At 53.9% G+C, this 23,401-nt stretch overlaps 1 protein-coding gene across 1 annotated transcript in view; it reads right to left on the bottom strand.

Annotated features, from left to right (window-relative positions):
- Window positions 1–23,401, bottom strand: part of FRAS1 (Fraser extracellular matrix complex subunit 1) — a 244,094-nt gene that overhangs the window by 21,113 nt on the left and 199,580 nt on the right. The window contains exons 45-58 of the mRNA XM_045536896.1: window positions 21,792–21,980; window positions 20,277–20,396; window positions 19,817–19,996; window positions 15,508–15,632; window positions 15,116–15,256; window positions 13,314–13,541; window positions 12,308–12,421; window positions 11,223–11,373; window positions 9,662–9,821; window positions 7,426–7,594; window positions 5,274–5,520; window positions 3,647–3,991; window positions 2,048–2,208; window positions 1,446–1,593 (exon numbers count right to left, since the gene is read on the bottom strand). Coding sequence (XP_045392852.1) covers window positions 1,446–1,593; window positions 2,048–2,208; window positions 3,647–3,991; window positions 5,274–5,520; window positions 7,426–7,594; window positions 9,662–9,821; window positions 11,223–11,373; window positions 12,308–12,421; window positions 13,314–13,541; window positions 15,116–15,256; window positions 15,508–15,632; window positions 19,817–19,996; window positions 20,277–20,396; window positions 21,792–21,980 — 2,478 coding nt within the window. The remainder of the gene's footprint in view (window positions 1–1,445; window positions 1,594–2,047; window positions 2,209–3,646; window positions 3,992–5,273; window positions 5,521–7,425; window positions 7,595–9,661; window positions 9,822–11,222; window positions 11,374–12,307; window positions 12,422–13,313; window positions 13,542–15,115; window positions 15,257–15,507; window positions 15,633–19,816; window positions 19,997–20,276; window positions 20,397–21,791; window positions 21,981–23,401) is intronic.

Here is a 23,401-nt window from a genome sequence, read left to right as displayed (position 1 = left end):
CACTCGTGCTGGTCCTGAGGCCCCGGAGACAACGGGGACGAGGGGACCTAGGGAGGGGGAGGGGCAGGCTCTGCTCAAAGGGCTGAAGTGTTTTGTCGCCAGATCTTCTCATTTTCAAATGAACCCAGAGATCTGCGTTCTTACGTGATCGCTCCTCAATTTTAAAATAGCAAACTCATAAAACAATCAAAAGAAATTCCCTAATAAGCCAAAACTATTCGGGGCAAACAAAACACATCCACAGGCTGGATCTGGCCACTGTTCTAGAGTTCTCTCTGCTTCTATAACCCAAATCCTCATCTGACTTCAGGAATGACCACAGTGCAATCGTGGTTACAAGCAGGGACTTTGGGGTAAACAGGTGTGAACTTCCCTCCCAGCCCTGCTCCCTAGTGACTGGTGGCAGCCCGGGCCCTACTCAGCCGCTGGGGTCCCCATGTGTTACGGGAAAGGTTTGATCTGATCTTTTCCACCCAACTCTAGATCCCACAAGGGATCCTAAAGTTCTGGCCATGCTAAATGTCATCAGTTCTTCCTGAGGAGCAATTGTCCTTTCCTGTTTGGTCACATTGTCACCAGTGACGGATACTTTCTTTGTATCCACATCATCCACAGTCCTGCCAATATCAGTTTCCTAAAACAAAACGCACCCCGCCCCTCCGCTTTTAAGTGTTTGGGTCCCCTTTGCTTACAAAGGGCCTCGGGCTGGAACACAAAGCCTCTCAGACCCTGGCTCCAACCTGTCTGTCCACTTCATTCTTCTGTTCAGCTCCTGCCGTGCCCAGAGCAAAAGCGTCTCACTGCCTCGCAAATGTGCGTCTCCCAACACGCTGTTCCTGTACACACTATGTCTCTCGTGGACTTTATTAGCTGTTAGGTAAACTCCTGTCACACCTGAAGACTCTGCCTCAATGTCACCTCCTTCGTGACATCTATGATTTTCCCACACGGTTACGGTCCAGGTCTCTCTGCTCCGGAATTACAGCACTGTCAGGTCATTTGTCAGCCACGTCCCAATTTCTCTGTTTCCTGGTCTGGTTCTCCAGCTGCACATGGAACTTCCTGAGGACGGGCCCAAAGCTCACCCACCTCTCTGTGGCTGGCAGAGCCCCAGGGACGCGAGCGGCTCTTGCCCACATTTCTACATAGAGTGTGTGCATGTATGTGGCTCAGGTGCACACGTGTGCACACACATGTACACGCACACGCACACACATAAACACACAGACACACACACATAAACACACAGACACACACACACATAAACACACAGACACACACACACACATGTACATGCACACACATAAACACACAGACACACACACACATAAACACACACACACATTTCTTGAATGCAAACGTGGATGAGTTCCAACATCACATAGGCGGAAGTTAAAGAAACAGAAACATATTTTGAACCACCAGCCACCACCCCGGCCTCTCACCATCCTGGAACGTGTCGTTAATGGCAACGACGGCTTGGACGGGCTTGGTCAGCTCGGCCCCGTGGGCGGAGCTCAGGAAAACCACGAACGTCTCCAGCCCCTCAATGACCGGGTACTGCGTGTCGTCCAGGATCGTCAAGGTGCAATCCTGGAAGAGAAACCAAAGCGAACCTCGCAGCTGGCCCGACGCCCGACAGCCATTTGCCTTTGGGGGAACAGGACGATGGGGGCCGCCGGCCTTTCTTTGTGGCCTCACAGTAAGGTCTTGAAAACCCATAAAATGATAATCTCTTTATTACGTGCTCCTGGGAGTTTGTTTCTAGATATTTACACCAAACGAGAGAAGATTCTGTCCTAAATCTGCAATGCTGGATACTTGATGCCAAAGAGGCCACTTGGGGAGTTAGTAGAAGATCCCTCCTAAGTTTTTTCTCCTGTGTGCAGGTTTATGTTTTTAAGGAAAGGAAAGACAATAATGTCACAAGGGGAGCTTCCAGTCTTCAGGAGAGCTTGGAAACAGACCACAGGCGACATTCACGGACCCGTTGGCCCTGTGACCCTGTGACCCCGTGACCCTGGTGTGCTGACTGCTGAATACGCACCTGCTCGGTGACCCCAGGCCCAAACTCCAGCTTCCTGGAGCTGGGCACGTAGTCCACGCCCGGAGTGGCCGACGCGGGGTCCGAGGGCCGCGTCCCACACCAGACGGACGTGAATGTGGACAGGTCGGGGCCGCGGCGGAGAACCGGAATCTTCACTGTGCCTGAATCAGGAGCAAGAGATTCTCACGGTCAGCCTCGCGCGGGAAATCAGTGTCTGCCCCCCTGCGGCCGTGACAGCTTCGTCCCTCTCAGCTCGTCCACAGCCACGTCAGGGACGGGTGTCCCTTCTGGGGAAGGCTGAGGGGTGTCACTGCCCTGCTTGTCACTGGCACTAAGACCACGCAGACCTGGAGGAGGGCTTCCTGGAGGTGGTGCCAGAGAGAGCTCTGGGGAAACATTCTTGGGGCTTCGCAGAACAACGCACTTCAGGGGAAGGGTCCACTGGAAAACATCTCACGCCGATTTAGGGAGGAGAAACCCAGGGACCAGGGCCTCAGGGATGAGCCAGAAAATAGTCAATTAGGGAGGAACCGCTGGGGGACTCTGTGGGGCCTGGAGCTGAATGTCCCTAATTAGAAGCTCCTAGCTGGGCTGATTTCCCTGTTTTATCGAAGCACATCGTCACTTAAACCACACGAGCTTGTTGTTTGTCTCGGGGACGAAGCTCGTCCCTGGTCTGCTGTGACATCAGGCCTTGTGAAGTCCCAAAGACACTGAGCTGTTTTCACAGTCAAGGTCAGAGAGAAGGCTCACGAAAACCGACCGATCACCACGTTTCATGCCCTATACGCTGTGGGTGACAAGGGGTCCTGGCTGGGTGTTTGTGTCTGGGAAGGAAACACGGTTTAGCAGAGAGGTCTGGGTTCTAACCCAGCTCTGCCACTGTACAAGCTGCTCCACCGCCGCCGACTTATTTCACCTCTCTGGGCCTCCATTTGCTCTTCTGTGTAATGTTTCCTTTTCCTTCCACCCAGCCCCAGGCAAAGCTGAACCCTCTATGCAGTGCTCTCAGCAGATTGAGTGAGACTGCGGAACACACGGGGCGCCGGGCCCGGCGTTCAGCAAGTGCTCAAGGACAGCAGTTCCCGGGATCCCCCAGATCCCTCTAAAGAGGCGAAGGCCTTGACCAGGCTCAGATCCGCAGACACTCAGCATGGCCGCCGGCACCGTGCAGGGGACACTTCCCGACCCTGTGCGCTGCGACGGGAGGAGCCATCGGCCCACGTCGTAGGAGGAGAACGTTCCACCTGTGGGGTTTGTCTCAGCAGGTCGCAGTCGTTAACCGACTCACCTCCATCCCCAACAGGGCACGTTCCCTCCTGCACGAGCCAGATGCCCAGCGCCAGGTCCCCCCGGGCCCCAGGGGCAGCCCACGGACTCGGCCGCTGGCGACCACAGCAAGAACCCGCTGTATTTTCCCGCCTGCCCTCGTTGGTCTCGATGCCTGGCGTTACATGAGCATCGCGCCCCAGACCAACAGTGGTTTCCCTGAGTAACGGTACTCGCCACGTCTCAGGGACGTTCTCACACCTAAAGAGGACGCTGCCCGAGAAAGGGACCGGGAGCCGGGTGGGGGGACCCGGAGCCGCCCCCCGTTACCTGCGTCCTCGCTGACAGTGAAGGCCGCGCTGCCCAGGGACACGGTGCAGGCGTCGTTGGGGCCACTGACGAGCACCGTGGCCGTCGCCACCCTCCCGATGCGGGCGTTGTCCGACGCGTGGGCCAGGGCAATCTCGAACTCCTCTTCCTCCTCGTACTCGCTGTCATCGATGAGCACGACGTCGCAGGTGGAGCTGGTGACGCCGGGCCCGAGGACGACGCGGCTCTCGGCAGACAGCCCTCTGGATTTAAAGTCAGAGCCCGACTCCAGCGCAGAGAGGCTGCTCCCCATGGCCGACTTCGGGACCGTGTAGCAAACGGCAGACACTGTGCTGCTCGCGTCCCCTGAAATACAAACGCAAGAAACCCCAAGCATTGGAACAAGCGCTTCTGAGATTTAAACATCTCTGGTACCTTCATGAGCTTGGTTCCCTCTGACACATTCAGTCACGACTTCTGTTCAAACTCTGACATGAAACCTTCCTGAATTGCAGTCTCCTTTAAGCCCGTGGTAGAAACCACTCGAGGATTTCATATGCCCCAGACACTTCACCAAACCACCTAAAATGGGCTTCCCATTTGGTGGATTTTGTGCTCTGTTAATTCATGAGACTCGTTGCCCACCACCCACGGCCACAGCGGGAGGACAGATAAGAGACGGATTTGGTGCTTTAAGTAGCAAAGTAACCGTGTCCTGAGGCAGTGCCGTGGGCACAGCTCGGTGCCTTTCTGGATAAACTTCTGCACTTGAATTTCCAGAGAGAAGCCAGCTTAGAAAGAGAAAGACAAAGCAAAATAAAATCTCTTCTCTGTACAAACGACTTTCCCTATTAGAGCTGCCACGGCCCCCCGTGACGGCCTATTCTGGGCCCGGCTTGGTGGCCCAGAGCAATCAGCGGGACTCGCTTGTTTCCCAAGCAGCATCGCCAAGGTTTTGTGCCGTCTGCCGTGTTGGCTGCACTGATACCCAGCTGGCAATTCCGTAAAGAAATCTGACATCGCCATTTACAGTCGTGTTGTAGCGTTGAAGGGGCGTTAATTTCCATGTGTGTCAAAGCCTCAATTTTGCACAATTACAAATCCATCTGATTTCTGTTTTGATTTTCAACTGCTCAAGAATTACCCCTTTATAAACATGTGCAATTATTCTGTGTCAAGTAAAAACAAAACAAAACAGGAATTGCCCTTTATTTCTTACCCACAGTTCATTTTTCATCTGAGCCTATGGGACTCCCCTGCAGGGAAACCTGTGAGCACATTTCTGTTTTCCAAGAACGAAGACGTAAATCCCGTCCTCACAAACCACAACTTCGTCCTTGACCAAGGTTACTAAATGTTCTATGGGTCGGGTGACTGATTAGGAACACCGACCCGTAAATCATTTGCAAGGCTAAATGTAACCAGTCTTCTAATCCAACTTAGTAATAAACGGGAGCTCTAAGGGCTGGAACTTCCGACAGCCCTCGCTCCGGGTGGATCCCCGTTAGGGCTGTGTGTGGGATGAGTGAGTTCCTACATGTAAGTGCTCACATACAGGAGTGAATGCAGACATGAGCCCTGGGCACACGGAAGGAACTCGAAGCAGCTCAGCCATTACTGTAGCCCCCGTCACCCGACGCCAACAGACCTTTCCTTTCAACGGTCGCGTACAGGACGCCGGCGCTCTCGCTGACCCGGTAGGTCTTGCTGCCGAACTCCAAGGTGGGCTCATCCTCAGCGTCGTTGATGACGACCCTGGCCCGGGGGGGCTCCCCGAGCAGCGCGAACGCCGGCAGGCTGAGCTCCACCGCGAAGCTCTCCTCGTTCTCAAACACGTCGTCGTCGTTGATGACGATGGTGCAGGACTTGGTGTCCTCTCGCTCGTCAAACTGCACCTGTCGCAGAGCAAACAGCAGGCGCCAGGCTGAGCCTCAGCCTCCCCTGCTTGTCTGCCTGGAGAAGGAAAAGGAGCACCAAGTCCGGAGGGCAGAGCCGGGAATTAGCCGGTCCTCCAGCCCCAGCTCCCGGCTCTGTCACCGGGAACATCCAGCCACCTCTTCCCGCTCGTCACCTGCACGGCGGGGCTGATTGTTTCACAGGGACACGGACAGCAGGCACACCTCCCACCCTTCGGTGACTGCAGAAAGCACACAACAGCTTCGTGTATCCTGTTTTATTCACTCACTCGGGACAGGACAGTCACCATTTGGCTACTCAGGTCCCTTTCTCTTTGTGGCACGTTTAACCGGAGAGATCTCTGACCTTGAGTGTGAAGTTTTGGCCTCAAGTCTGGTTCTGTGGCTCCCACGTGGGATTAGGTCACAAAACTTTGCAAACAGGGATAATCGTACTCCCACTTTACGTGCGTATGGGGGGACTGAAGGTCCCGTGTAACGGGAGCTCTGAGTATGTTCTAAAGCACCGAGCAAACGCAGGATGCTATCACTGCCAGCATGATATACTCGTACAGTTAAAACTGACTCAGACTCCCAGTGTACTGAGTAATGGAGTTGAAATTCATAGAAAGTTATATCATAAACAAGCCAGACTAATTTTAAACTTTGCATTTAACTTAATCCTTTGCCATCAAAATGGGCTAGAACTATTATGTGAGTGAATTTAGCTTGGAACAAAACAGAGAAATTATTTTATACGCACACAATTGCGAACCTATAGATAAGAATGTATTCTGGTTTTATTTTGTCCAAAAAAAAAAAAAAAAGAAAGAAAGAAAGATAAGATAAAACCTTCAAGTGAAACCAAGGCTGTGGACTTGCCCAAAACTGAAAGGACAGGAAACAGCCCTGGACTGTATTTGTGTAAACTGAGACAGCTGAAACATGCAAAAATTGTCATAAATTTCTAGGGACATGCAAATCTAAAAAATACGCCACTTTAATCAAATACAAAATTATTAGTACATCTCTAATCAATGAATCACATTAAGTTTTACGTACTAAGCTCCATATTTCAAAACGCCCTCAACGAAAAGAAACCCTTAACAAATCTCTACTTAAGATCTCGAACACACTGGCAGCCTTTTGTCTTTCCCTGAAAAACACAGGGACATGCTCTGTGCTATCATTTTCTACAAGACTCTTCGGCATATCTGTTCCTTTCTAATTCCTCATTCATGTCTGATGTACAGGGCTCAGTCCAGCCGAAATGCCTCCATCAGGGGACAGAGCCTGCTTCTCTCTACAGAGACTTGTGTTGCCGTAAGAGTAACAAAGTCGCTTTGGAAAAGTGTTGACCAAATACCTACTAAGCGCCAGGCCTCCCGCCCTACGGAAAGGACGACAAACCCCGGCCCTGCCCTAAGGAAGTTGACTGTTCAAGTCCTCCCTTCTCTTCTGCTTTCAGGTCTCTCCTTTTCCCTCTCGTTACCACCCTGACGCTACCTGCCACAGGTGTGCGGATGGCTTGAAAATCTCTCTGTGGACCTGAGACTGCCCTCTGCTCTCCCTGTCCACCTGCGGGCTGTCACCGTGTTTCTACAGCCACACACGGCCCACGTGTAGAACATGGTGCTTGGGGACTCCTTTCGGTCAGGAAGCAAAATGCAAAGACCAATTAGCCAGACAACGGCTCAAGCTCTGGCAGTTAGAGGTGCAATGGGGGTTAGAGAGAGACCGTGAGGGACAAAGCAGGATGGGAAGGACACAGGGAAATTCCTGGTGGCAGGATGCTCACGGCTGGGTAAACCGATGCGGGAGGTGCCACCTGCAGCCACGTCACAGCCTCCGCCGGAGCCGGCCCGGGCCCAGGAACCTCAGCAATCAGGTGCCCCGTCCTCCTACCTGCCCGGCGTACTCCACGTAGTCCTGCCGCCCGGGCTGGGGGCCGACCCCGGAGCCGGGGCTGGCGGTGCCCGGCTGGGTGCGGCACAGGACGATGGCGTACTGGTGCAGGTTCCCGGTCCTCTGCACGGTGACGCTGACCGACCCCGCCGTCTCGCTGACGTTGTAGCTGGAAGCAGACAGAAGGCCCTAACTGAAAATCCACCCCCGGGCTGCGAAGAAACCACGTGAGTGACGCCTGTCTCTTCCGCTGGGTGACCGGCATCAGGCAGCTCAGAGAGGAAGTCTGCTCCGTTAAGAAGCCAGGTTGTGGTGGGGGACGTGTTCACCTGGAACAGTTGACCACCGGGACAAGGGAGCCGTGAGCGCAGGTGCCTCTGCCCTGCGTGGAGCGAGCTCGGCGTCTCCCGGGAAATGGGCAGCGCGGGGAGCCCGGAACCCCGGGTTTCAGAACAAGGATGGACGGGCCATCCCTGTGCGGGGCGGTGGGGGTGTCAGAACGGGCCAGTGGGTTCGCAGGGAAGACGCCGCTCACAGGGCGACCAGTGACGCAGCTCGGGGACTTCTGGGCCCAGACCTCCAGGAAGGGTGTGGAGGAGCCGGGGCAGCTACGGAGGCAGGAGAATGGGGGCCCCCCGGGTAACAGACGTGTTTGGGCAAAGGCAGGTATATGGCAACAAGGGGGTGACGGGACTAACTCAGCTGCAGCTCAGACTTTCTACCACTTCTGCAAAGTAGGAAGCCAACTCTACTCGGGAGGCCGAAGCGGGAGGGTCCCTGGAGCCCAGGAGTTCAAGACCAGCCTGAGCAAGAGCGAGACCCCGTCTCTACTAAAAATAGAAAGAAATTAGCTGGACAACTAAAAATATATAGAAAAAATTAGCTGGGCATGGTGGCGCATGCCTGTAGTCCCAGCTACTCGGGAGGCTGAGGCAGGAGGATCGCTTGAGCCCAGGAGTTTGAGGTTGCTGTGAGCTGGGCTGACGCCACGGCACTCTAGCTGGGCAACAGAGCGAGACTCTGTCTCAAGAAAAAAAAAGCAAGCCAGTTATTCATATGCTATTAATTCACAGTGAGTATCTAGGTTAGGAGAAGCCACAGCGAGTGGGCACGAGCTGCACTTTGTTTCGTCACTGAGGACGGCCTCTGGTCCCGGCCTGTGTCCCCTGGCTGTGAGGACTGCGGGCCACGTGCCCCGGGGGGGGGGGGGTCGGTCCTCACTGCCAGCGTTGGGACCCTCCGTACCCATCCGTCCGTTAAACAGGAGAGGGTTGTCCCGAAAAACCGATCAATTGGATTGACATCATTTAATTTTGAAAAACATACAATCGAGAGGTAAATTACAGCAAAACATAGCATAGGTGACAGTGGGTTGCCATTTTCCTCTAATCCTGCAGCGTGTGGAAGTGTGGAGTAGCTGGGGCCCATGAAGTCAAGTCTGTATGTTTTCATTTTCTCCCCCCAAGTTCCAATTTTTATCTGAATTATCATGAAGTCGATTTCTTAGAATAATGAGTCTCTGCAACGTAGACGTACAGAGCATTTCCCCCAGAAAAATCACAATCCTCGTTCTAGCGTAGCCTGTAAGCTCAGCACCGTTTTCACCAATCGGTGTCTGTCGGCCTCTCTGCCCCGGCAGACGAGGAAGGTCGGCAGGAGCTGCCTGTGCTCAGACGTGCGTTTGCTCCCTCAGGACGAACAGGCCCGAGAAACCCGAGGGGCCGGGGGAGGACGCGGGCCCGAGAGCAGGGAGGAAACAGACGGAAGGAAAGACATCGACAGTGTGGGCCAGCGACTATTTTTGCAACTTGGATGCCTACTTTTTATTTTTCCTATCAGTTCTGCTGGATTATCTCCCAAAACTTGAAGATAGAACCAAAAATACTCGTATGAGAGGCAGCAAAGCACGTGGTTACGCCCTGGTCTCCCTGCTCATTAGCTGCCAGGTTGCGGCACGTTACTTAACCTCTTTCTGCCTTGTGCTCTGCTGCCGTGGGGACGGGAATAGAATTCATCTCACGATCGCAAGCATTGAACAGGATGATGCTCGGCAGGTACCCCGTGTGGTGCCGGGTACAGAGTTCCAGCAATAACTGGTATGACTGTTATTTTTGTCATCACTGCCACCATCCTCATCCTCACCAAAACCACAGTGGCGAGGGCCCAGCGTGCTTCCTCCCGACCCCCCGCCTGCCAGACCCATTTCTCAGGATGGGAAGAACCACCTCGCCCGTACCTGGCGTGCTTGAAGCTGATGAGGGACCACTGGACGTGGAAGATGTTGCCGCCGACCACGTTGGGTTTGCTGTCCTTCACCAGGAACCGGAAACTGTCCGTCAGCTCCCGGCTCTTCTCCTCGTGCAGCACGTAGCGAATCAGGCCCAGGTTCACGTCCTCTGGGGGGAGAGACTCACTGTGAATTCACCGTGGACGGAAGACGCCTCACAGACCCCCACGCCAGCCCAGTCTGTGCTTCTGACAGGTTACAGACAACACCCGTGTTCCCAAGAACCGAAAGCACCGCAGTCTCAGAAATAAAGTTCCTGCCAGACTTCAAAATAAAACCCCGCAGCTCTGTGCTAACTGAAGACCCGTCTTTACGAACAGAAAGTGGCCTTACGCTGCTACAAACTGAGAGTCCCGGGGTTGTGACAAAAAGCATGTCCATGAACGTCTGTGGAATGTACAAGGGCAAATCTGCGAGGTGACAGAGTGAACTCTGACCCTGTCCCCTGTGTGGACAGCATAACACTCAGGCCAATCCTTTCCAAAGAAGGCTCTTTGGAAGGTCTGTGCTAATAAGAACAGCTGGGAAGGCCGGGTGCGGGGCTCACGCCTGTCATCCCAGCACTCTGGGAGGCCGAGGCGGGAGGATCACTTGAGCTCAGGAGCTCGAGACTAGCCTGAGCAAGAACGAGACCCCGTCCCTACTAAAAACAGAAAGAAATTATATGGACAGCTAAAAATATATACAAAAAATTAGCTGGGCATGGTGGCGCATGCCTGTAGTCCCAGCTACTCAGGAGGCTGAGGCAGGAGAATGGCTTGAGTCCAGGAGTCTGAGGTTGCTGTGAGCGAGGCTGATGCCATGGCACTCTAGCCCAGGTGACAGAGTAAGACTCTGTCTCAAAAAAAAAACAAAAAAAGAACAGCTGGGGTTGGATTCAAACGGCCCCTACACACAGCGCAGCTACACGCAGTTGAGGACGGCGAGAAAAAGGGAAACACGGAGCAGAAATTTCACAATGCAGTTTTGCAACGACTGCTCCCAATCAGGTCCATCCTCAAAACTGTTCTAGAAGAATCTGACAAGCTTATAAGAAGTTAAAACACAAAATGGCCGCTTGACGTGATTCGAAACAGGAAGGTATTTCTGTTGAGCAACCTACATGTGTTGATTTTAATTTCTTGGCGGAAGTCTTTTGAAAAATCTATAATTCTTGGAGAACAAACAAAAAAATAAATGAGCCACACAGGATCACAGATCTCTCGAAAACTCTGGTTGCTGTTGCTATCGTTTTTAAAGAACACGAAGCTGTAGCATGTATTCTTTTCCAGAAAGCCTGGCCAAAACGCAAAGCAACCTGGGAGCTGAGGGAGCTCAGTACGGAGGACGTTTTCTTTGTCATAGTTAAGAGTAAAAGGAAAGAAATCAGCAGAAGTACAATTCACTGAAAGATCTCTCTGCAGACAGGTGACTTGGGCAGAAGGAGCTGGACGAGGCCCTGAGGAGGATGGGGAGATGGGGAGGCGGCGTCGGAAGAGGTTTCTCCCGCGGCTCGGTCCCCGGTCCCCACCCTGGGTGAAGGTGGCCGCGGCTCGGCCGGGCTGCAGCCTGTTCTCCACGCGGCCGTGCTCGGGGCCTGCCGTGATCTCGTAGACGAGCTGCGGGTCCCCCGTGTCTGGGTCCGTGGTCAGCAGTTCCTTCCTGGTGATCACGTTGGTTGCCTGGAATAGAAACCCGTCACGTTTAATTCCTGAGCTGGGAATGACGCAGAACCAGCCCCCGGCTCAGATTTCACTCGGCTCAGCGAGGAGTCACTGGGCTCCGCCGGGCCCGGAGAGGCTGCGAGGACGGAAACTACGCGGTGCTCACGCCTCACTGGGAAAGGAAGGTCCCCGAGCAAGGCCAGCGTGGCAGGAGCTACAGCGGGAGATATGAAAAGGGTGATCAGAGCGGGAGATTAACTCCATCCGGAGTTGAGGAAAGAGGGGTTTGGGGCCTGAAAGGAAGCCGGAGCTTTGAGGGAATGATCCAGTCCGAGGGCGACGTCCACTGCCTGCCTCAAAGGAGTCGGACGAACACGCCGTCCCCGACTCTGCCCAGCACACGGCCCTTCACTCAGTCACCGCAAGGACCTGGGGACAGCAGGAACGCAGGCGGAGGAACCTGCCTCTCTAAGTGGTCACGTAGACAGTCCTGCACTGACCGCCACTCTGTACGTAAGAAAAATCAATAAACTTCCATCCTGTTTGACCTGCTGTGTTTTTGGAGTGCTTTTGTCGGGGCATTTTATTTTTTAAAAAAATTTAAAAAGTTTCTTAATATGTTTTATCTGAGTAATCAGTATTACTTTTTATTGCTGTTTTATTTTTATTAATTTTTAAAAAAATTTCAGGGTGCTATGGGGGTACAGACACTTTGGTTACACAAATTGCCTCTGTGTTCGGGCGTTGTAAGCCACACAGAACCTGAGCCAGCCTCGCAACCTTCGCTAACGAATAACCCTGAGCAGACTCACGCAGCTCGGCAACCCCAGGAGAAGCGGCTTCCCGGGGAGGACGGGCACGTGGGCTGACCGCGGTTCTACCCTACGTCGTGGGCGGGAGCAGGACAGCCCACGCGGGGCGGGGTGGCCGTGACAGGCGGGAGGGGCCTTACCTTGCCATCCACGTACTCCAGCCACTGCAGGCCCAGGTTGGTGACAAGCCTGGGAGTGCCGTCATCCACCGCGAGGACGTCTATGCGGAACGGCTGAGGCGCCGTCGTCACCACCTACAGGGGAGGCGGGAAAGGAAAACACGTCAGTCGCGGCACGGACGGGACCCACACAGCCAGAACCTCTGGAATCCGGGGATGCTGGGAGCTGAAGACCGGGCAGCCGGGCCGTCCCAGCCCCGTCGCCACCCAGCTTGGTGACGCGAGAACACTCTGGAAAGGGCAGTGAGAAGCCAGCGGTGCTCGCGCCGGATTCCGCCGTCCACACGCCTGTAGTTCCGTGTGACCCCGCGAGGACACAGCAGAGTGTGACCCTTGTTCAGCTCCTCACAGAAGGTGGACAGAAACCAACGTTAACAAGCTAACGTCAAGAATCTCCATGCGGGGTCAGGCCAGGCGTGAAAGGGGTTTTCACGGGAAGAGATTTTCTATTTTTCCTCCCTCGTCCTGTTTTCGCTGCTGTTGACAGGGCCGGAACTGACCCGGCATCTTTGCACAAAGCCACGCTCTTGGTCATTTGTCAGAACGAGAAACTCCGGTTGGACCGAGGTGACTTAGTTCAAAAAGAGAAAGACACTCTAGGGCCACATGATATCGCTTCAAAATCAGATGCAAGGAAAATTCGAGGGGGAAAGGGTGGACGGAAAAGAAGAAAGGAGCAACCTCAGGTTGCATTAGCAGCAGCTACCGCCTCTCACCGAGCGCTCAGTTTGCCAACAGTGTGAGCAGGAACGTGGGCCACCTCCTTTGCTCCTTACGCTACGGCTGGAAGCCGCTAATTATCACTGTGCCCATTTAAGAGCTGAAAAACTGAGGCTCAGGAAAGTGATCTGCCCCAGGCCAACCTACCAGAAAGTGACAAAACAGGAACCCAAGGCTGTGCGTGAGGCGACATCCACGTCCCGCCATGGCAGGCGCTGGCCCCCGCCCCCCCCACCTCCGCCCTCACCTGTCTCCCACCTTCCTCGACGGTGAAGAGGGGGTTGGTCCCGTCGGAGACGGTGAAGGTGAACCGGTCGCCGTGGGCGCTGCCGCCGCTGTGGCTGTAGCGGACGCGGTTCTGGGAGATGTCGTCCATGCTGAAGGTGGGGGCCGGGTGGAAGCGCTGCCCGTCGGTGGTCCGCTCGAGGGCGCCGTGCCTCGGGGGCTGCACCACGGTGAACGTCAGGGACGCGGCCTGTGCAGGGGGAGGGGACGTCGTCACAGAGACCAGACGAGCCAGGGACAGCCCAGAGCCGGGCAAGGGCGGCAGAACACCAGGCGTTCACAAAACAAGGGCATTTTCTCTATAGATACCAAAAAATAAAGCTAAAGAGAGAACCTATATTGTTTGCTACAATTGGAATTATATTCTGGTACCTTTAGTTACAGACAAAAACCTTTTAATTTTGTTTTTTTCAGGTCATAAAGGAAAACCTAGAGATGGTTTTTTTTTTTGAGATGGGGTCTTGCTATATTGCCCAGGCTGGTCTTAAACTCCTGGGCTCCAGCGATCCTCCTGCCTCAGCCTCCCAAGTATGATAGCTGGGATGACAGGCACACACCACTATGCTCAGCAGAAAGCCTGAATTTTTAGCCATTACAAAGCTGATACGAAATAGACATTTAAAACTATTTCCTTTCCATCCATTTTCTCTCACTTTTCTAAAACTCTTATATACGGTATCCTACACACATCAGAACAAAAGCTAATTTCTCATTTTTATTTTTTATTTATTTATTTTTTGAGACAGAGTCTCACTCTGTTGCCTGGGCTAGAGTGCCGCGGCATCAGCCTAGCTCACAGCAACCTCAAACTCCTGGGCTCAAGCGATCCTCCTGCCTCAGCCTCCCGAGTAGCTGGGACTACAGGTGTGCACCACCATGCCCGGCTAATTTTTTCTACGTATATATTTTTTAGTTGTCCAGCTAATTTCTATTTTTAGTAGAGATGGGGTCTCGCTCTTGCTCAGGCTGGTCTTGAACTCCTGACTCTAAAGCGATCCTCCCGCCTCGGCCTCCCAGAGTGCTAGGATGACAGGTGTGAGCCACCGTGCCCGGCCTAGTTCTATTCTTTCTTTACTGCCCTTTCCCCCAACCGAAGGCTGTAAACTCTCTAAACCTGGAACTTATGTGCTTTGCTCGCAGCTCTGTCTTTAGCAGACAGCGCGGAGCCGGGAACCCAGAGGTTGTTAGTATTTGATGAAGGAAGGAATGCGTGAGTGACCCAGAGCCGGCACAGAGAACTAATCAGTAAGCGTGGTGTGCGCTTTCATGCGAGCTAAGTCACGTCAGAATGTGCGTGGCCTTAACGTGGGAGCGTGAGGACGGGAGCGTGGTCTCCACATGCCTGCTTCCCTGCAGAAACCCTCGTCTCTGACGAGGCTCAAATTGCAATAATCAGTTGCCATTGGAGAAATGTGGACGAAAGGCTGAGTGAGGACAAGGTCCCCGAGGGCAGAGAAGCCTGTCCACCCTGACAGGGAACAATAAGGACACTGGGGGGAACGTGATCTGCCCGATTGTCCGTGAATCACAATAAAAAATCAGCGTGTGAAAATGATCGTTACGTAGGACCAGGGGAAAGGAAAGGCCGAATGCATTCAGGGCTTCAGGAAGGGTTTAGAGGCAATTTGCTCTCTGCTGCATTGGTTTCTCTTTTCTAGAAGGCCGTGGTGCCTTCCGTGGTTTAAGCCTTCGAGGAAGCTCGTGCCCACCCCCCCTCGGGACGTGGGGTCACAGTAGCTGCCGCGGGCCCCCCCGGGCCCCCACCTCCGTGTCTGCGTCCACCGCCTGGAGCTCAGAGTCCGTAAGGGTCTTCCTCCCGCCCGCCTGCACCCGCATGCCCGAGCTCCGGACCACGGGCAGCGAATCGTCCACGGGCCGGAGGGTGATGAGGAACGTCTGGGTCACCTAGGACAGAACAGACCAGGCCTGTCCCCAGCAGACCCAGCACGCGGGGGGAGGTGCCGTCTATGACACTTCCCTCCTCACCGTTCCTGGGACCCCCGGCTGGCAGGGCCCCGTGGCCGCGAGGCTGTGCCCACCCGCAGCTCAGCGCAGAGGGACACGCGGCCCTCACGTCCCCGCGGCTCTGCCCGCTCCGCTCCGAGACAGCGAGGAATCAGCAGCCACCCAGGGGCGGACCCCACGCCCTCTGCTACCTCGTGGGCCCCGTCCGACAGGGCGAAGCTGAAGGCGTCCGCGTGCTTCTCGGCCTCACTGGAGTGGACGTACTGGACGGTCCCTGCGGCCAGGTCGGCTTGGGTGAAGGAGCTGATCCGGACGCCTGGCGAGAGGGGACAGAGACGCCACGCTCTCACCCGACGGAGCCCTGCGTGTGTTTCTCACAGCATCTCTGTCCTGCACTCGAGGACCCGAGTCAGAGCTACGTGTGGGTGTTTCCTGCCACGGCGTGTGTTCCGTGGGAGCACATGGGAACTTGTCCACGTGGTAACATGGTAACTACTGGGGGTCCCACTGTGCCAGGCCAACAGCCCGTGTTCGATACACGCTGCTCTGTTCTCCCGGGGCTCGTGTGTGCAGGTGAGACCCGTGCAAGGGGCTGTCACTGCCTCGTTCCCACTCCTTTCTCTCCCTCAGGTGTCACGTCCCCCCCGGCCTCGTAGTCCTCTCTGAACACCTGCCCAACTTTTAATATTGTGTGAGATTCAGCTTTGAACGCTGGGGTTACGGGGCTTCGTCACACATGGCCTGGTTTCTGCGACAGAGAAACAAATGACGTGTGTTTCCGTGACGTGAGCCAGGCCGGCCTCCGTGATTCCCCTGCAGGTTCTCGCTGGTCCCTGTCCCCTCTCAGCTCCACACGCAACTCTAGCTCCCCACGGGCCAGCTGGGCAGTAACAGCACCCAGTGCCCGGCTTTGGGGCTGAGCGATCGTCGCCTCTCAAATCAGAAACGACCTAGAAACAGTATCCATTAGGGACATGATGTAGAAAAAAATCACGTTGATTTTTTCCAGTGTCTTTTTAAACTAAAAAAAAAAATCCTAAAGCAATCTTAAGTTAATGATAAGATCTCAAATGCACAGTGTCTCTGTTTTTAAACACCCAACATTCAGCAAAACAGCCCAGAATCCTGTCTTAGAACTACGGGGGCTCATGCCCCGGTGCCGGCAAGACGGAGACGAAATCATGTCTTTTAGTCCTTAGCACAAATTCTTCCTTTCTGATCCCGGGTATTGGGGAATTCATCCATTTAATCCAGTCCTTTAGTTCGGCCCCGACATTCATTTTCTCTTTCCTGGGATTTACTGTTTGTCATTGTTAATCCTGGCAAAACCAGTTTAGATTTTCTATTAAAAAAGAAAAGCGAGATTCTATTTTGACTCTTATCTAGCTGAGTGTGACATCAATATCACCGCTTTATCTTTAAAAACAGAAAAATCAACCCACATGGTTCACATTTGCATCTCTATCATCTGAAATTTGTCACCCGGATACAACAGCCTCCCGAACACGGGGGCATTAATTTTTTGATGAGGCGTTTTATATTTCTGTGCTTGCTACATCAGGTTTTGACAGGCAAAAAATGTGGCCGCCTGTCTTATAGCTTCGTCTTGCGGCTCTGGGAAGAAACCCACACCATTCTTTAAAAATTTATTAACTTCAGACGGGCTGCACTGAGAAATTTAAATCTCTCCCTGCTGTGAATCCGTCCTCACAGCTCACAGGGAAACACTGTCCGGATTCTCAGTCAACAGGTCACCTCGTTCACTGTGGCCTTTGTGGGGGGTCCAAGACTGATTAAAAAAGGTGACGGATTTAGTCTTCCTCTTGGGAAGGAGGCTCTGGGACTGAATTTCTTACACATCGATTATGGAGGTAAAACTGACATATAATACACTGCACATAATTAACGTGTGCAGTCTCATAAGCTTTGTCACCAGGAAACCGTCACCTCATTCACAACAGTGACCCTACCCACCACCCTGGAAGTTTCCAACCGATGTTCCTGATCCTTCCGTCCTTCTAGCCTCCATTCCCGACCCGTCCCAAAGCACCTGCTGGACTGCGTTCTGGCACTGCAGGTGATGTGGCGTTTTCTCTACTTTTTAATAAACAGAATCACACAGTATATACTATCGTATGTCCGGTTTCTGTCACTTAGCACAATTATTTCACGATGCATCCGTGTTGTAGGTGGTGTTCCGCGGTGTGGACACATCACAGTTTATCTGCTCACCTGTGAACAGGCACTTGGGCGACTTCCAGTTTGGGGCTACTGCAGATGCAGCTGCCAAGATCTGTGGTCTCTGTATGGACCTACGTTTTCACTCCTTTTGGGCAAATCTCTAGCAGTGGAAGGGCTGGGATGCATGTTAGACACACGCTTAGTTTTTTAGAAACCGCCAAACTGTTTCCCCAGAGTGGCAGCACCGTCTTGCACCCTCACCCGCAGGGGGTAGGAGCTCCAGGCTGGATCCTAGCGTGACTCTCCCAATTCAACCCACAAACACGGAGCCCCTACCACAGGCAGGACGCTGCCAGGCTCGCTCACGTTGCATTTTGTCTTTTAGCAACTCTAGGGGGTCGAGGTTGGCATATCACCTCTGTGTTTGTAGATTATGACCCTGTAATCGAACCATTTATGTAAATTAAAAGGGCAAAGTCACACAGCTAACATGGCGGCAGTGCTGGCATTGGAACCCAAGGTGGACCTATCACTAAAAAGTCACCATTGTAATATTTTTTAATTGTTTCTTCTAAAATACTTTGTTGGCTATAACCTCTTTCGTGTCTGAAACATTGACTTTGATGGGGTTTAACATTATCATTTAAACAACAGCCATAATTACGTGCCAGAGGGTAGCAAGCTGCTTCTAGAACCTCGGCTTCCAGAGGACAAAGGTTCTCCTTGTTTCTTCACTGATGTGGCCTGGAGTGTGCCCGGCACACAGCAGGTGCTCAAACCATGCTTGGTGAGTGCATTTCGCTCGCCCAGGATGCCCTACATCCGGGAGGTTCTACTGAGCACACACAGCCGTGCGCTGCGTGACGATGCTTCAGTCTCAGTCCAGGAGGGACTGTGTGTGGGGGAGGGTCCCTTAGGATTATGACACCGTGTTTTCATTGCACCTTTTCTGTGTCTAGATGCGTCTGTGCAGACAAATCCTGACCACTGTGCTACCACTGCCTGTGACGTTGGGGACAGCGACGGACGTGCTGCCCAGCTCTGTGGCCCGGGAGCCGTGCAGACGACCCCACCTGGCCCAGGTGTGTGGCGGGCGTCTGTCACTGCTCTGTGTGGTGGTCACACGACTATACCGCCTGACAGCGCACTTCTCAGAACGTGTCCCCACTGTCAAACGACGCGTGACTGTGTCTTCAATCCCATACACTTCATGATTTCCTCATTTCAGCCTCTGTTAATCGGGTATTGGAAGACTTCACCTACTCACCCGCCGGCAAGATGGTGTTTCTAGTGACATACTGTCCCTGCCGGCTGTCACAGCGGGCAGTTGCTGCTTGAAATACCTTGAAGGCTTTAATCCCACCGAAGGTGTTTTCAGTCACCAGGCTGCCGGCTGCGCTGCGTATCCGGCAGTCACCGGGACCCCCGTTAACCCCGTCAGCTTTTCCTGTTCCCCGGGGGCAGCACGGGGTGAGAAAGTTCCGGCTCGGTCAGGGAGACGCTGAGGGAATCAGGCAGCTCTGGGGAAGCTGCCTCCTCAGCGGGATGTCAGACGACGCCTCCGCCCGCTGCTCTCCACACAGCGGGGCCGTTCCGTGCGTGTGGCCTGTGTGCTACTTCTAGAACATTCCGTGCAGGACTCTCAGCTTTCCTGCCTCAGGTTTTTCCCAAAGCCTCTTGTTGCGGGTTGAATTGGGCCCCTCCCTCATCCCAAATTCCTTTCTTCCTTCCCTTAGTCCTCCAGCAAAGGGCCACCCTCAAACGCCGCCTCTGCACCTTCCCACTCAGGGCAGACTCTCCCGCTTTCTAACTCCGTGACACCATGTTTATTTCTCTCTTAAACACCTGCCATGTGTCTCCCTGAGTTACGGCTACGTGCATGGTTCCTCATCTCACCTAATAGAGAAATCTGGAGGGTGAAGACTGAATCTCATTCATCTTTGTTTCCTGAGCAGCAGCTAAGTTAGAATCCTACTCCGTGCGCTCACGCACTATTCGGTGAATGGAACTTTTAATGACAGCGCACGGCACGGTGACACGTGCTCAAGGCAGAACAGAACAGAAGGACAACTGGGCTCAGTGTCTGCCTAACAGGAATTATAACCTACTGACGGAGACAAGATTGCGCACGTACAACGGTCACTTCATATTCACTTTCAGCAAGCTATGTTTAAGCGCCTACTGTGTGCTAAGTGTAATAATGGCAGAAAATAAATGTGAACTAAGGCAGGTTCTGGGTGTCGTGTACACGTGATGCGGCTGCCCCCGGCACCCCCTGGGGCCCACGGTCTGGTGACAGGAAGCAGGGACGAGATTTACCTGGGGACGCTGTGAGTTCCAGGTGGCCCAGCTGGGGCTGGCGGGTGACGCTGTAGGTCAGCTCTGCAGGGTCGCCGTCCTGGTCAGCGGCAGACAGCTGCAAGGTGGTGATTTTCCCCACCGAGTTTTCGTCCAAGACCAGCCCTTTGTTGGTGACGATGACTGGTGGGGATTTGTCTTCTGAAAATATCAGAAACAGGCATTTGAAACGGGATCTTTTCCGCCTCCCTTAATTCTAGGGCCTGGTGCCTGGGGGGTAAGATCAGAGCAGTCCGTAGGCCCGTGTGTCGCAGAGCTCAGCAAGCGGCCGGAGCTTCCTGCAACACCGAGCTGTGATTTTCAATGTCTGCACCAGGCAGGTGAAGGAAGGGGCTCAAGACTCCAGGAGAGCACAGTGCGAACCGCGTAACCACAGAGGGGCTGAAGCGTTTTCACATCAGAGACCCCAGGGCCCCCTCACCCACGACGCTGATGGCAAACGACTGGTCAGCCAGCCTGTTGCCTTCTCCGTCCACCACGTCAAATCTGAAAGCGAAGCTCCCGCCAGGCTCTCCTGTTCTGTGACTGTATTCTACCTGCCCTGTGAAAAGGAAAAACAAAATAAAAATAAATCAAGATTTGCTACCCGTGCTTTCTGCCTTTATTTCTGAAGTGAGAAGAAGGAATTCAACTGGCGTTCACACCAACGGATCCATGAACACCTTCCTCACTTGGACACGGCTTCTGACGTTTAATCTAAAGTTTTCACTCCCTCCCTTTCCTCTCCCACCACCTGCGTCTGCACGACCAAAGACCTTCTCATCATAAATTCGCCCCAAGTGACATCTCATGCTGAGGGCTGAGCCTTTTGGAAAGACCAGCTCAGCTCCCGGGGGTCTCATGAGAACCAGGTCAGCAAAACCGCCCGTGTGGAAAGTGGGAACCGACCCCACCCTGTGACTAACATGTCTCCAGGTCCTGGGGCCCGAGGACACAGGGCTGCAGCCCACGTTCTGCCGGAACTTTCCGCTCCTCCCACCCAACACGCGGGACGATGTGGGCTGTGACCCGCAGACCAGTAAACAACAGGCGGATAAACCCGCAGGGAGACGCACGATGATCACATTTTGTTGTTGACCCACAGCATCATTTACAAATGCCTGTCAATCTGGTCATGTGAATATAACCAGCCTTTCGGGAAGAGGTGCCTGATCTCATTGTTTACAGCGAACACGGAGCACGGAAGAATTAAGGAGTCACTGTCCTCCCACCGCCCCCTCGCCCCTCACTGAGGCACAGTCAGGTCCCGTGAGCAGTGGGCTGCTGTCACTTTAGGTGTCAGTCCCCGGGCAGGACCCCCGTTCCTGTCCTCAGGGGATTGTTTCCACCTCTAACTGGGACTGCACATCACGCATGGCTGTGAATCACGTCTTCCCCCCACGGGTAACTTTTTTTCCCTTTTCTGCCCCTGAAAGCTGCACGGCAACCGTGCAGCATTTAACATTTACGCCGGCGTTTCCCGCAGGGGGGACGAGCCGTGCGATCCCCCGGCAGCTTGGATTTACGCCCTTCCATTTTGCTCGGTTCATTAGCTTGCGCTCTTTGGGGAGCTGGAAGGAAGGAAACATAAATTGCTCACCTAGGGAAGGCGTAATTTTCACCTTAACCCATCCCAACTCACTGCTCTTGCCTTTCTCTCTCTCTCGCACTTTTTAGCATCACAGCAAGTCAAAATGACTTTTTCCACCACAATTGCCCCCAATTTCATCAATGCTAAGTCAAAACATAAACACATTTTAGCCGAGAAAGACAGTTTAAAACAGAACAAAAAAAAAAAATAAGGAGACAAGAAAGAGAATAAATGAAGCTACAACTCAGCTCTTATGCAAAGCAAGAGCGCGCTGTTCCCTGCCATGAGCTCCCGGGCATTTAGCCCCCGTTTCGCTCCTGGGGGCCAAGGCCGTGGGGGCCTGGGGGGCAGAGGAGCCCGGCTGACCTTGGCGAATGTCCGTCTGGGTGAAACTTCGCACGGGGCCTCGCACAGAGATCTGCCGTGGGCCGTCACGCTTAGCCACCTGCAGGCGCCCTGCCCCGGGATCCTCCTTCACGACGTACACAACCTCACGGTCGCCGGAGCCAGCGCCTGTCACCCGCAGGTGCTGCTCCGTGATGGGAGCCGAGGAGCCTTGGAAGAGAACGGAAGGAAGCGGGTCATCCCCGTCGTCTCTCCCAAACAGGACACCAAATGCCGTCACGAGACGAGGCTGGATTGGCCCACGTCCCTCGGGTCTACGTTCCAGGCGCTCGCCTCTCGGTTTCCAGGTGAATAAATTTTAATTTCCCTAAATGAAACGGTCCCAACTTTCCCATTTGCTACTCATCCCTCAAGTTTAGATCTGAGCCTTTTTTCTCTCCTGACCCATTTTCACCTTCTCCCTGTGTTCATTCTGCCCAGCGGCCTGTCAGTCAGTACCTAGATCTAGGCAATAACTCCTAGTTCTGTGGTGCAAATAACTGCTAGATCTACGAGGAAATCCGGTTGGATTTCATTTATTTACTGTCTCGTGGATCAGCAAATCAGAAAAAAACAGCTTTATATAAACCCACAGACGTGTCTTGTTGCCATCTCAGTCTGAATAGTCAGAAAGAGCCTCAAGACAGGACGTGCCGAGCGGGAAGGGCAGGGGGGTCGGAGCCCCCAGGCCCTGGATGCCACACAGGTGCTGGGGACGGGGACCGGGCGCTGGCAGCCGGCAAACTCCCCCCCTCAGAGCCTGGCCCTGCTCTCCAGCCCAGCCGTTTCCTCATGTTAACAACAGTGGATGCTGGCAAAGCAGGTCCTGGTCATTCACGTGTAACACGCCCTGGTGTTTAGCGTGACAACGCACCGCGGCCCGGGCCTCCCTGCACGGCCTCGCTGGGTGATGCCCAGAGCCCAAGGCCCTGGCTGCTCTTTCCCCAGAGTGTCTCTCAGCGAGCACTTGAGGGATAAGGGGATCCTTCCTCGGGGACAGAGACCAGACTTGCTCACTGCTCGCTGTAATACGGAGAGTTCCCCGAGCTTATTATTCTCTCTGAAATGGCCCCCACTGCCGGGGATGGGGTCCACCTGGGCCCTCTGTATCACCCCCACGGGGCTGGGAGGGCAGAGGGAACACATGCGAACTGCCTGCTGTGCTGAGTAACCAAGTGCTCTGTCTGGGACGGGGGAACCTTGCGTCGGCCACCACCACCCGCGACACGGTGACAGGCCGGCTCGTTAGCTTGTAAGTAGGGTAAGGGCGAGTCCTAGACCTGACACCTGGGGCCTTCGGGAATCCGCAAGGTTTCAAATACTGTCACATGACATGTTTTTCACTAACAAATACATGAAAAATGAAGAACAGACAAACAGAACCCTATGAGCTGTGGACGCTCTGCAGGCAAAGACCCGCCATGAACTCCCCTCCACCGACCAAGCCCAAGACTAACACCTGTCACAGGTCCCCGCTGCTTACAGAGAACACTGTGTGTGAGACCCCAGAACACGGCTCATCATTCCCGGTGATTTGCATAATCTCTTTTAATACATGACGACTTCTCAACTGCCCGCCTATGTCTTTTTTT

This window comes from Lemur catta, chromosome 24, assembly GCF_020740605.2.
Source record: "Lemur catta isolate mLemCat1 chromosome 24, mLemCat1.pri, whole genome shotgun sequence".
Lineage (NCBI taxonomy): Eukaryota > Metazoa > Chordata > Mammalia > Primates > Lemuridae > Lemur > Lemur catta.
Note: the sequence above shows the minus strand (reverse complement) of the source record. Positions and strands in the feature narration are given on the sequence as shown.